Source organism: Pseudorca crassidens, chromosome 6 (assembly GCF_039906515.1).
Source record: "Pseudorca crassidens isolate mPseCra1 chromosome 6, mPseCra1.hap1, whole genome shotgun sequence".
NCBI lineage: Eukaryota > Metazoa > Chordata > Mammalia > Artiodactyla > Delphinidae > Pseudorca > Pseudorca crassidens.
The window spans coordinates 81,474,115-81,487,843 of NC_090301.1; the positions used below are offsets into that span (position 1 = coordinate 81,474,115).

A 13,729-nucleotide genomic window follows, 5' to 3' on the forward strand; every position below is an offset into this window, starting at 1 on the left:
TCCACCAGAGCTTTGCTTTACAACTTGAGGAATGTCACCAAGTATCCTACTGGTCATTTTCTAAATCTGTTACATGGAAATATTAAACTTCACTTGTAATTTCATATCCAAAAAGCTAATAGAAACCTGTAAACTTTACAATGCAAAGTGTTTAGAGAGCTTTAGTGGAAAGGCAATTTCAAAACACCAAATAGAATTAATAAAACCTTGTATATTCTTAAGTTTTAGAAATGTTTTCTAAGCATTTCATACCTTTAATCTGATTTTTTTTTTTTTTACTACTTTGCCTCTGATTCTCATATATGAGTTTTAATACATTTAAAATATGGACTGGTATTCACATATAGGCCTAAAAAATGAATATTTGGGCTGTTTATGATAGAAAAACTTTCTTGAAAAGAAGTTTTTGAAAACAAATAGCCAATCGAATTAAACGTTTTCAGAGTGATTTCTGATCTTAAATAAGGTCTTAATGTAACATTTTTGAGCTGCTGCTTAGCAGACTGGGGAAAAAAGGCACTGGATTGAGCAGGAGGTCACTTGAGTTCTGTTCATGCTCCATTACCACAAGGAAGAGTTGGGCCATGTTACCTGTGGGTCTCTTTCACCCTCACTGTGCTATCACACCTGGAATGGCAGGGCTAGCGTCTGCAGAGTTGCCTCCTTCAAAGGCCTATTGACACATCACCCACTAGGAAACCCATTTTTATTTGAGTGAGGTGATACAAATTCATTCAAATAAAGGTTACCAAATATGATTCACAAATGAGGGGTAGTTCTTTTGATACTGTGGACATTTCATCTGCATTGGCACAAACATCCTAATTATTGTACACTAGGATATTAGAATCCAAATAGAGAAGGCAAAATTACTGACTTTTGTCTAAAAGTGCATCAAAAGTTTACAAACGTAGTTCCTAACATGCATTGGTATGCTTTGATTCACTATCTGTTGGGTATTTTTAAAGATTTGAAAGTGAAAACAGTATTTTTCACAACTAGATGTTTCAAATGAAGAACTTATGCAGCTGGGAAGAAAATGGATTTTAGAATCAGATGAACCTGAGTTCAAATCCTGATTCAATTATGTATGACCTTGGACAGTTATTCAAGTTCTCTGAGGCCCAATGTACTCATCTGTAAAATGAGGACAAGAATACCTTATACTTTGGAAAACTGCACAAATTAGAAATAATACAGGCAAATCACCTGGCACATCATAGGTACTCAATGACAGCTAAAAGCAACATTTTAAGAATAAAATGTGGTTTTCTTCTAATGCCTTACTAGTATGCTAGGAATACTCAGCAAAACTTAAAGGGATAGTTGTAACTGTCATCAGCTGTCTCACTCTGAAAGCCCAGCTTTGGTGTTTATTTGATGGATGAATAAATGTCAGTGAAAATAAACATTCAGGCTAAGCAGTTATAATAACAGTACATTCAGTTGACACAGTTCACTGTGTATCTAAAAGAAACATGATATTAGAGACCTCTTTAATATTCAGCTCATCAAAAGAATTATATTAATTAGTAAATCTACCCATTTTTATTACCAGCTGCACATCAGAGCTATGTACATTAAGCAGTATTTAATTTTATTAGGTTACTACTTTAAAAAGTTCTTATTGACCTAGATTTTTATCAGGGATATGCTTTCTGTTAGCTTACACATGATTGGTCACATCCATATCATTACTAGACATTTATTCTCATCCCTTTTAGCTATTTATATGCTAACACTTTACTTATATTAGTAAATTTTCAACATGTGTGTTTTGACACTCCCAGCACTGGCAATCCAGATCTGATGTTTTACAGAGATGCACGGAACAAGAAAATACATGTCTAAGACTATATAAAATAAGTCAAAACTTGACAATCAGAAGAAACAAGAATATAAATAAATGTTGGTCTTTTCCATTATAGATAAATTAAAATACATCATTAATAAAATACGTACACTTTGCAATATGAACTTAGACCTGAAACAAAGTAAGTTGAGGTAAGGGGTATCAAAATTGAAAGATATAACACAATGAGACTAACAATGCCTCATCTAAATGATTGAAGGTATGCTTAATAAATATAGTGTATTTTTAAATAGTTACTGATTTTATGTAACCTTAATCTGATAAATGCACAAGATTAAATTTTCATTTGTTTGGGATTATCTAAAAAGGAATATGAGTCATTGAAAAGCTGGAAGCCCCTTCAGAATAAGAATCCTGTTAAACACGTAAAAAATAGTTTCATGAGATTCCTTAGACTAAGAATATCAAGAAGGCACTAATCATTTCAATCATCATCTTCACCTTATATTCTTTTTAACAGAAGAGGTCAATGAACAGTTCTTCATTAAATACTGACATCGAAACATAACACATAACACAAGTTGTGGAGAATGGCAGGTAAAAGTAGTGACACCAGGAAGGAAAACACTTGATTTTACTATCAGCAACGAAGACATGTAGGTCATAATGCCTTTCCAGCATGGTGGTATAACACAGTCTATATATATCTACACAATAGATTATTAAAAGCCTCAGTAGTTTTCCCACTTCCAGTAGCAATCTGGTTTTAAAAGCCCACTGTTTTCATAGCTGAATAATATTGTCTCTATATTCATCTTTTATTTCCTCCCTGTCATTTCCCACCAATCTCTCAAATCGTCATTGTTGGGTTTTGGGTATTCTTTCTATTATTCTTATGGTCAAATTTTCTGATGTCTCAATGAATTTATCTCTATAGTGCTTCTTTACGTTTTTTTGTAACAATTTCTGAGGACTCTACTGAAATAAAATATAGTTCTTTCTAATGTGTCTACTTTTAAATAAATTTGTCTCCTTCATTAATAGCGGATAAAGAGATACCATAATGTCAATGGTAAAAACAATGGTTTAGTTCTCCAAGAAAACTGTAAAATAATTTCAAGATCAAAAATTCTGGAAATCAGGTTTTCAAGCCTTTTTTATTAGAAAACTTCAATTATTACCTTTTTAAAAAAGGGAGTAGCCAATATCCATTTATGAATTTTTTCAAACAAATAATAATAAAGGATAGCAAACTAGGATAAGAAAACACATTAGAAGACAGCTTTCTACTTCATACAACTTCTAGTTACCTTTTCCTATCCATTCACCTATTTCTGGTCAGCAGCAAGAACAAAAAATCCATGTATTTCTGCCTTTTTTGGGGGGTTTTCCAAATGAGCTTCATTTACCTGAATACAAACAAGAGCTAGGGGAAACAGCTTTTATATTGGCATAGACCAAGTACATGTCTCATGAACCAGGAGATCCTGCCTTCTATGGCTTCTTTTGTAGTTTCGAGTCCAATGGTTATAGAACCAACTGAAAGTCGAACAAAATTCAAAATGACACAGGTTGACACATAACGGAAACACATGGAATCCTCTTGGCTGTTATTTTTTCTGAGACAAATCCCTAGCATTCTGTAAATAAAATTATAAATACTAAAGAAATGATGAGAATTTCACAATGGGGAAAGGATCATTTCTTATCATAATAAATATTTTGGTATAAATTTTAAAAAAACGTATAAAAGTTTAGTACCTTTGGGTACTTTTTTCTAATAAAACCATACCTGCTTCAGAACTTGTTTGATTATAGCTGCTAACAATGCTGTTTGGTATCACTGGAGTGGAGGACGTTGAAATTCTTGACTGAGGTGGATTGGGATGTAATGAATTTCCTAAGGCCATGCCCGACTGACTGAGCATCCCACAGTTCCCGCTAGCCTGAATCTGATTTATTAAACCTGCAAGATGGTGGTTTGGGACTGGACTGTTACTGTGAACAAAGTTAGTGTTTGCATTGTGGCAGTGCACGGCTTCCCCTCTTAAAGGTACGTCCTGTGTCAGTGGATTCTGAAGACCACTGGAGTTCACACTGGGGTCTGTAAAATGCAGCTGGTTAGCAGAGCAAGGCAAAGCAGTATTTGAGCGCCCACAACCCGGGCTACTATTGCTACTCAAGTGAGAGCTTTGACAACTCATAGACTGTAGTAACTGAGACATTGAACTGATGGGAAACGACCCCTGACCCTGCTTCCTTAGCAAGTCGGGTCCAGGTTTAGGAACTGCAGAACTATCCATTTGAGACTGTCTGAGCAAACTCAACACTGTGGTAGGTGGCTGTTTTCTTTTCCGCAGTGAGTCCTTTTGCTGAGACATCAGCTTATCTCTTAGTGCTGCTCGACCACTTTGCCCTTCACCTGTTGGGAGAAGCATGTTGGCAGCAGGAGGGAACATGGTGTTTAAAGTGCTATGTCCTTCAGTGTTGCCACTGCCAGCAACAGCTCCAGAATTGCTACTGCTGCTACTGTTGTTACCAGCAAGTTTGTTTTGATTTGCTAGCTGTGCTTTGGCTGCTGCTGAGAGTAAACTACTTGCTGGAAAGGAGGCAGCATTGTGCTGGTTCAAGATCTGATTTAAAGGCATTCCCAGCAAACCAGGCTGACTCTTTACAGAACCGCTTCCGGCAGATGCAGTAGGAAAAGCTGCACTGCTTGGGGTATTTAGTACATTACTCATTCCAGCAATTAATGGGTTAGGGATATCCTTGTACTGATGATGTCCATCGGACTTGGTAGAAGGGCTTGATGGCATTGATGGCCTTGGGGACCCTATTGTTGACCTTGGTGACCTGGGTGGAACCTTAATACCACTACAAGTGGCCTGGGGTCCTAGAGGTGGCATCATGAAATTTCCGTGATCTGATGATGTGGAAGATGAGCGTGATCTTTGGGGCGATGCCTCAATCCTTCCAATTCCAGTCCCCATCATGTGCACTGGGGATGTCACTGGAGAAGGGGACAGGGAGGTTGAAGCTGAATGCTGAACTCTTTGTACATGACTCCCATGATTCATGTGGCCAGGTTTTACGGTTGGCAAAGGGAGATTACTTGGCAAAGGAACAACAGCAGGAGGCATGCTTACATTCATCACAGGTACCTGAGAGTGGACATTTGAATGGAAACTAGTTGGATTAATGATAACAGGGTTCTGATTCACTGGTTTACTAGGAATAGGGTCAAGAATGCCAAGTGGATCTTTCTCAGATGTTAATGGCTTTTTCTGAAGAGCACAAGAAGGTGGAGGAGGGGGAGGTGGGCCTTGGGGTAGTTTGTGATGGAACATTGCTCGTGGTATTTCCATATTAGTTGAAAAATTACACATTGGTTTTTTCATTACTGGACTCTTTGTAGTCAAGGTTGGGGAAAGAGGTATATTAGTCCTTCCAGCCATTGCACAGGATGACTGTCCAGGAGAACCGTGTAGCATTACTGAAGGGGGAGAAAGAGGAGTCCTATTCAGGTGAATAGGACTAGAATTGGGAGCTCCGTGAAAACCAGGATTATTTCTTGTGAAAACATCAGGGCTTCCAAGTGGGTCAGTCCTTGGAGAGATTGAGCCATCTCCATATATCTGGGAACCTGACGACGCTGGGCTGGGCAGGCCTCCATGGCTGCCACGGAATGGAGATTTCTGTCCGTGTTCACTGCTGCCCAATCTCTGCCGGGGGTAGACAGGGTGGAGTTCTTGTTGCTGGCTTCCAGGCAGTTCTTGTACATATAGCCTTCCCATGGCAGTTGATGATCCAATCATTAATTTGAAAGGATTCTTACATTCAGGCATTACAGAATTTGTAATTCCTTCGTGAGACTTATTTCTTACAGATCTTGGAGTTGCTGCCCGTGAAGGTACTACTGGAGTTGCATCTGATGTGAAAGAGAAAAAAAAAATAGAATCTGTTAGTAGTCTCAATTCTTTTGTGTTAGGATGGAGGGAGGGAAGGAAATGGGGAAGGGAGGGCATCTGAAAAAAGAAATCTGCAAACAGAAGCTGTGATTCTTTGCAATTAAAAAAAAAGTTCTGTACTCTACAATAAATTTTGATTGTAAGAGATGCACACTGTTCTCTCTTAGTTGACCAAAGGTTCTCAGTAACTGCTCATTATGCTTGTTTCCCTCATGTCTGTTGAGAAAGGATAGGGAACTGAATCTGTACATACTGACATTAGCCATTCTAATAGTATTTATAATATGCAAAATCAAGAATGACAGCCCAGATGGAAATGATGATGATTTTTTATTTTTTTGGATTTGAATTTTTTAAGAACACAGTTACAATAGAAAATTGTAATCTGTGTGGCATAATATTTTCTTGAGTGATTTAAATGAATTACCATTTTCACCAGAAAATTTGTTGCCCTATAAAGGTTTGTATAACCTTACTAAAACCTCCTCGGGACAGCTACGAAAACTCTTCCTCATCCCAATATTTTCACTGTGAGAGTAACAGAGTCTTAATTTTTGTGAATTAGGTAAATAAGATTCTGAATCTTTTACAAAGGGAGTGATAACAACAGTAAATACAGTGAAGTTAAACAATCATGCTAAACTTTATATCAAATTTGCAATACTTTAACACTTCAATTTCTTTCCCATTAATTAGTCATTGTTGTAAAACCAGCCTCAGTCAACCAAATTAGGTAAAAGATTGCAATTCTTTTATTAGGATAGAATTCTTACGCAAAATTTAGTCAGAGTGCAAAAATCTTCAGTACTGGGCTCCAATTGAGTATTCTCTTTTTACAGACTGCATTGCTCCCTAGCTGGCTTTTTGGAATCCCTTCAGTTCTTTCAGAGATCAGACAGAATAAAGGCAACAAAAGCAACCTGGTTCATCATACAGAATTTTCATTTGATGTCAGAATTCTAGGTTTAAGTTTTTTTAGCCCCAAAGGAAGTTTAACTATTTTATAAGGTTGTGACTTCTAAAACAGGGATGGCAAATAAAATTAGTTTCATATACCAATTCCCATCAACTGGTGGTGGCTGCTTAGAGAGCTATGCTGAAAAGGGTGCTGAGCTCTAGCTGGACTCCATGAGAAAATGCCAATGAGTCTATTAGAGGCACAGGAGATAAGAGTGGTACTATTCATACTATACATTGGCCACCCCAATTCTTAGACTTACAGCATATCAGCAAGTATACTCAGATTCATTTGCAATCAGAGGTATATTTACTTAAATGGATAATTACACATTTAAGATAAATAAACTTCTCCTACCTGCTGAGTAGTATAAAGGTCAAATCATAACATAACAATTTCTAAGTCAGTGGTTCTCAACCCGGGATAAACAGAAGTCTTGGTAGTGTACAATCAAGAAGTAAGAGAATGTAGTGAACGTATATTTTTCTTGGGAAATGTGGGCTTTCTGTTTCTGGCATGGTAGAGATGCTTTGATAGAGCATTTCTGTATATAATACAGTACATGAAAAGTTGAGAACCAATCATAAAAGAAAATCACAGCAGATAAACTCAACTGAATTCATTTTCTTGTTAAAGAAAGATTTTTACAGTTTGTAATCAAGGAAATAACATATGAAAAATATTTGGGGCACTGAGCTTGGCATATAGTGAGAACATAGTCGTCTGTATTAACATCACTAACATTATTACGGGACTGACTGTGTCCTCTTTAGTAATAAAACCACCAAGTTGTGTCTTTTCTTGTTCATTTATATAGCTGTCTACAATTCAATGATTAAAAATATAGACATTGGCATTTTTACATTCAACAGAATTTAGAAAGTAGCTGTCGTTTAGAAAGGATTTCTTCCATAGTGGGGAAAAATAGGTACCATCTTTAAAATAAAAGGAATACTAAACAGATAACAAACAGAAGTCATGCTGCTCTTATGTTGCAGTTAGGAACTAAAGTATTACAAGAGTTGGCAAATGTAAATGCTAGGTACTCATCAAGTGCTTTTGTGTATATTAAATAGACCTTTCGAAAGAGGTGTTGTATGTTTATGCATGTAAAATAAAGAGAGGTGAAAACTACTACATGAGTCTTCTTAATCTTTATTTAAATCCCAACCTTTTAATATAATTTAAAATTAGAAAATTGAAATAAATGCTATGTCTGAAATTGGTAAAAGAGTAGAAATTAATCCAATAAAGTATATCATTTTAAAAGGAGATGGAGATATACCTCTTATACCTATACTAGTTAAATATTTACCTTTAATTTCAATAATGAAACTTGTATGTATAGAGTAGGACAAAGGACCTAGACCAAGATTCTGCTCCAATCATTAAAAAGGAAACAAGGCAGACTCTGTAGACAGAGCTGAAATGGTTTGATATGATGTGAAGTGAGAATGGCAGCAGATATGAGCATGTGCAAACACATGTGCAAGGTAAGATGCAAAAATGAAAACATACTTACATCAAGGTGGCAGGCTAATGATAAATTTTAAATAATTTATTACTGTTAAATGTCTTTAAGTTGTTGCAATATCTTTTAATTTAAAAAACATAGCTCATTAAAGAAAAAGAAAAATTCACTAAAATATATTTTTTTCTTACATACCTTAGTGGAGCAAATTTTTCTGATCATTCCTGTTAAAGTTTAAAGGTTAGAAGGTTATTGGAGAGGAGCTCTCTGCTAATAACTGCCAAGTTTGTCTTTCCCTACCCTCTTCACATGAGTTCTAAGTGTGACTCTTTAATGACCTGTTTGGTGTCACAACTGCTTCTCTTTGTATCTAAAACTATCAATAATTTGGCCTCAATTTACCTATGCAGGTTTAATTTTCCACTCAAGTCACATTAGTTTCCATATCATTTCTTAATTATGCTATACTTATTCTAGACAAGAATTTTCTTATTTCCCTTATGTCTCTAAATCCTACCATTTTCCAGGGCTGGTTCAAATCTGAGTTCTACCATAAAGCTTTCTCTGATCACTACAAGTTATATTCCTCATCCTTATTTTTCAGAACTCTGCAGAACAATGCTACTTATCTTTCATAAACAAATGCTTTGGTGTTCAGCTGTATTTTATCCAGAATTACTATTCAAGTGTTAATGGTAATATTTTGGAGAGTTCATATTCTAGCCCTTACAAAAAGAAGTTCCTCAGCCTCAAAGTATAATTCCACAAATTACATATAAATCATAAAGGGAAAATGTACCTCAATCATGGACATAACTTTAACCAAGAAATCAAACTTAATGTCATCAATACGGGATAAACTGCCATCATGTGCTTCCTAATGAGGATATAACATCACCTATGCAGTATTCCTATCAAACTATGTTTAACCTGAATATAAATATGAGGAAGCAATCAGGCAAATCCAAATTGAGGAACATCTATAAAACTGGCCTAGACTCTTCAAAAGTATCAACGTCATGAAAGATTTAAAAAGACTGGGGAATTGATGTAGATTAAAGAAAAGTAACGTCTCTTTGCAGTTGCACAATCTTTGCATCCTGGATTTTAAAAAAGATTGGATTGAAAAAACTGTAAGAATATTATTAGGACAACTGGAGAAATCTGAATATAGACTGCATATTAGATAATACTATCATAACAGTTTTAAATTTCCTGAATGTGATAATTAGACCGTGGTTTATATAAGAGAACATCCATGTGTGTTGAAATACTTAGAGGTGAATTGTCACAATATCTGCAACTCCTGAAACAAAACGTTAACTGGTAAATCTAGGGTACTCGAACTGTTCATGTAATTTTTCTGCAGCTTTGAAATTTTTAAAAATTCGTGTGTGCATACAAGCGTGTGTGCATGTATGTGTTGGATGGAGGTATAAAAAATTCTCGGCAAGGTGATTTGTTAGTAGGTGTTCAATATGTAGCTATTAAATGACTAAAAGAATAACACTGCCAGTTCTTGATAACATTGCTAGTTGCATTTAAGGACTTGATACTACACATTCCAATAAAGCCCTAGGAAAACGGCTACATTTGTTTCCTAAAAACCAATGGCACTTTCTCTTTTGTTAGCTCAGCTCTACGTACCATAGCATTTGTATGTGCTAATCAGTGTTTATTTTCCTCATTTAACTAAATGATTTGGATAGGAAACTTTGGGTGACAACTTCATGGGAATTTTTCAGAACTAATTTGCTATTTGCAATAAAATGATAAAACATACATAATTTTAAATGCATTGTGCATGTTTGAAAAGTGGACTCAGAAAATGCTTGGCAAAGTGATTTCTAGTGACTCCTCCAGGAGAGGAGTGGGGGAGGAAAAATCCCTAAAACCTTCACCATATTACATACTTGTTCCTCCTCCGGGACTGGGGAGCACCAGAGAAGGATGTGGGGCTTCCATGCTTTTATGAAGTGTGGCCACTGCAATGATTTTTCTTTTATGTATGCATAGCTTTGTGACATCTTCATCTGCTTTAACATCTTCTGCAGTTCTCTGTTTCACAGCAGCTCCAGGATCAAAATTAAACACCTGGAAAAAGCACAGCCTTTGTTTAAAATATGTCTGTAAAAATATTAAGTAAAAAGATCCCCTTGTTAAAAAAAAGTTTTGCATAGATTAACCCATAAATCTGAATACAACTTTCTCAAGTTTTTAAATTTAAGAAAAGCAACTTTATATATAATGGAATAAATACTTCTGCTGAACTCATGGTTTTTAGTGGCAGGGTAAATAATAAGAATTATCCTAATTCTGAGATAGCCAAGATAAATATATGGAAAGGAATAGTATCTGATAATGTTCCCAATTTTAGATACTTCCTGATGTTATAACAATACAAAAACAGATGAAGTACAGTTAAGAAACCCTAAAATCTGACATTGCTATATGCTAACTTTTTCTTTGGCTTTACTTTATTGCTATATTAATATGACCTTTTCACTGATTTAAAAAATCTACCAATCTATTTAAAAAAATATTTATTGTGTATATACTTATAAGCTGTTTCAAGTGCTTTTTTGTGAATGAGGTGACACAAATAAAAAAGAAAAACTTGTCTATTAATCGTTAGTTCTATGATTGGGACTATTATAGATACCCAGAAAACAATGACATGTTTCTATAGTAAATATTTTATCATTTAAAATGATTTTACTTTTTACCTTGCAAAGGAGTAAAACAGTTTCACTTTTGGCTATGAGGGTTCAGCTTTGTAATTTAAGAAATATTTGTGGCAGATCTATCAACACCAGTACTAAAAATAACATTGCAGACTGAGCAGGAGGGAAAAAAATACTGCACTATTAAATAGTGAGCATGGGTATAGCTCTAATAAAACGGTGCAAAAGGGGTTTTGATGAAATATTTAATATGAATATAGGTTTGTCACCTTTGAAAATGACTCTTGGACTTGAACTATTTTCCACAATCTTTAAGCATTCCAAAATGCATGCAAAAGATATATAATTTAAGACTTTAAAATGTATAAATGATTGGAGAAGTAATATAAAAATGAAATGCCAAATGAGAAAAGCAAATATATGAAACACCTAAAAAATGAAAAATTGCTGATACATCTATTGCGAAATGGTTACCTTGGGAAGAATAAGAGGACATTCCAAGCCACACTTGCATGTTCCGTCAGTAAGCAGGTATGTTTTAACCTGCTCCAAGCAAGATAACAAAGACCCACTGGGACTGTGAAAATAGTTTAAAAAAACATCAGGAAATAATTCTGACTGCACATATTATATGAAAAACGGCATAATTTATAGTCTTACTGTCCTTCACAGGGTTTTTTCCTATGAAATATTGTCCTACTAAGGAAAAGCATTTTCTTTGTCAGTATTATGTTAGCTACTAAATTATAGCCTTTAACACTATCACTCTTTCTTCTGACCAAAATATTTCTCAGAAAAATACAGATCTTCATAGAAAAATAAATAAAAGTATTTTGACAACCAAGAGTGGACTAAGGATGGGAAAAATGTATTCTTAAGAAAGAGCAGGTAAGAAAGGAACAAGAAAACTACATGAAAGTAATCATTATCATTTTAAACTAGAAGATCTACTTCTAAAGCTGTTTGAGGAAAAACTGAAATTTAGGAACACGTTGGAGGTCAAACCAGAAAGTCACTAAGTTTACAAAAATTCGAGCTAACAAGTTCTTCCCTTTAATCTTGGAGTCTAGAACCAAGCTGCCCCTGTGTAAAAACAGGCTTCTCTTTTTCCTCCCTCATTCATGTGTTTCTTTGAAGATAGATCAATGTGGCCCAGCTCAAATTCTACTGAAGATCCAAGCTGTACTTATAAGGATGGGGAACTCTTGAGGAGACAGGGTTTTAGGTGGCAGAAAGGTTCCTTGCAGGCCTTGCGGCTGGTTATGGGGTAGTGCTCTCAACATTACTACTCTTTGGGTCACAGAAGTTAGTATGATATGTGAATACTGATCAAATTTAAGTCTACAGATGAGGTACTAATTCTGATGACAGGATAAGTCTCTAATGTTTATTTACAATGAGGATTAGTTTAAAATGGGCAATTTGCATTTTAGGACTTCTATTATTAAGGTACTGATTTTACAGCTTGTATGCATATTATGTCTTGAAAACTATTATATACTTTTTATTCAAGAATATCTTTTATTTATGACTATTTACCAAAACTTTCGCTTAAGCCATCTGATAAAGTTTAACCAGAAACGATATCTCCATTTCATAAACAAAGCTTTACATTACCGGGGGTAGACTATTCTGCTTCTACAAAAACACAGGTAGTAGTTTGGTGTCTATAAATAAACCAGCTTTAAAATGCAATTCGTATTTTACTTATGGACAATCATATAAGTGACTTACGCATGTAGAAAATCACAATTAAAATCCTCAACTTTGTTAACTCTCTCATTTATTTGGGCTAACAATTTTTTTCAGATGATATGCAAAGAATAATAATTCCCATATTACAGACTGGAGTTCCACCCTAGCGGTAGGGGCAGCAAGATGTTTTTGGAGGTCTGGTAATTTTGATAAAACAAAATCACTAGTTATGTGAAGAATCCATGAATTTTATGAAAAGAAACTGCCTAATGTGTTACAGTTAAAAAAAGTGTATGAATGAATCCTAGAGGCAGTTAATTGTAAAATTAAACTTGAAGACAAGAATTCCTGAATTCTATGAGTACTCTACTCTAGTCACTTTAAAAACACTTCCTCTCAATCAGTCAGTTGGGTTCTTTCCTTTAGTTGCAGCTCTTTAATTAACTTTTGGGAGTAATAATTAACATAAAAATAGTTACAAGTCTTATGGCATAGATAAAGCTTAGAAGATTGGAAGCAGGTGGGAAATTTAATGTGCAGCCTCAATGCCACCCTGAGGCAGGAGCAGCTGGAGACTAACCTAAAAATTATAAGCAAACTGCACATTGCAAAGGAAGCTATAGAAGGAGGGCTAGGCTCTTCTACATGTTCAAGTAGTAATTTAACCAGTTATATACAAACAAATCAAACCCATGCTGGCTGAATTTATTTGAAGGTGTCTTACCTTATCTGGCAAAGTTAGTTTCCAAAATAATCTTTAGTGTACAGATTTGGATTGGGAGAATTCAAACTCATACTAACAGATAGTAAAGTCTACTCAGACTTGGAAAAGTCATGAGCAAGATAACTGACAGATTCCCAGACTTAATTTGCTTTAACCTAACTCTCAGCAACCTGAAAAGCTGATTTATTTTTCATAGGGATAAAGATGAAGTAAAACAAAAACAAAACAAACAAAATCCCCCCAAAACTAAGTTATCAAGATTTTTGGAGTTATTTGCTCTAAGCTGAATATATATTTGCTCCTTACAGACTAGGAAAACCATAAATATGAACATAACACTGATATCTTGCTATATTATTGATACATTGCTAACAAAGTATTTCTGGCAGTTTGTTAACAGCACTGACAATAGAAAC

The 13,729-nt window shown here is 35.0% G+C and overlaps 1 protein-coding gene across 18 annotated transcripts in view; it reads right to left on the reverse strand.

Moving 5' to 3' along the window:
- Positions 1-13,729, reverse strand: part of MBD5 (methyl-CpG binding domain protein 5) — a 403,659-nt gene that overhangs the window by 39,243 nt on the left and 350,687 nt on the right. For all 18 annotated transcript variants that reach the window (XM_067742013.1, XM_067742007.1, XM_067741998.1 and 15 more), the window contains 3 exons: positions 11,369-11,471; positions 10,124-10,304; positions 3,606-5,741 (listed from right to left, as the gene is read on the reverse strand). In XM_067742013.1, the coding sequence (XP_067598114.1) occupies positions 3,606-5,741; positions 10,124-10,304; positions 11,369-11,471 (2,420 nt within the window). The remainder of the gene's footprint in view (positions 1-3,605; positions 5,742-10,123; positions 10,305-11,368; positions 11,472-13,729) is intronic.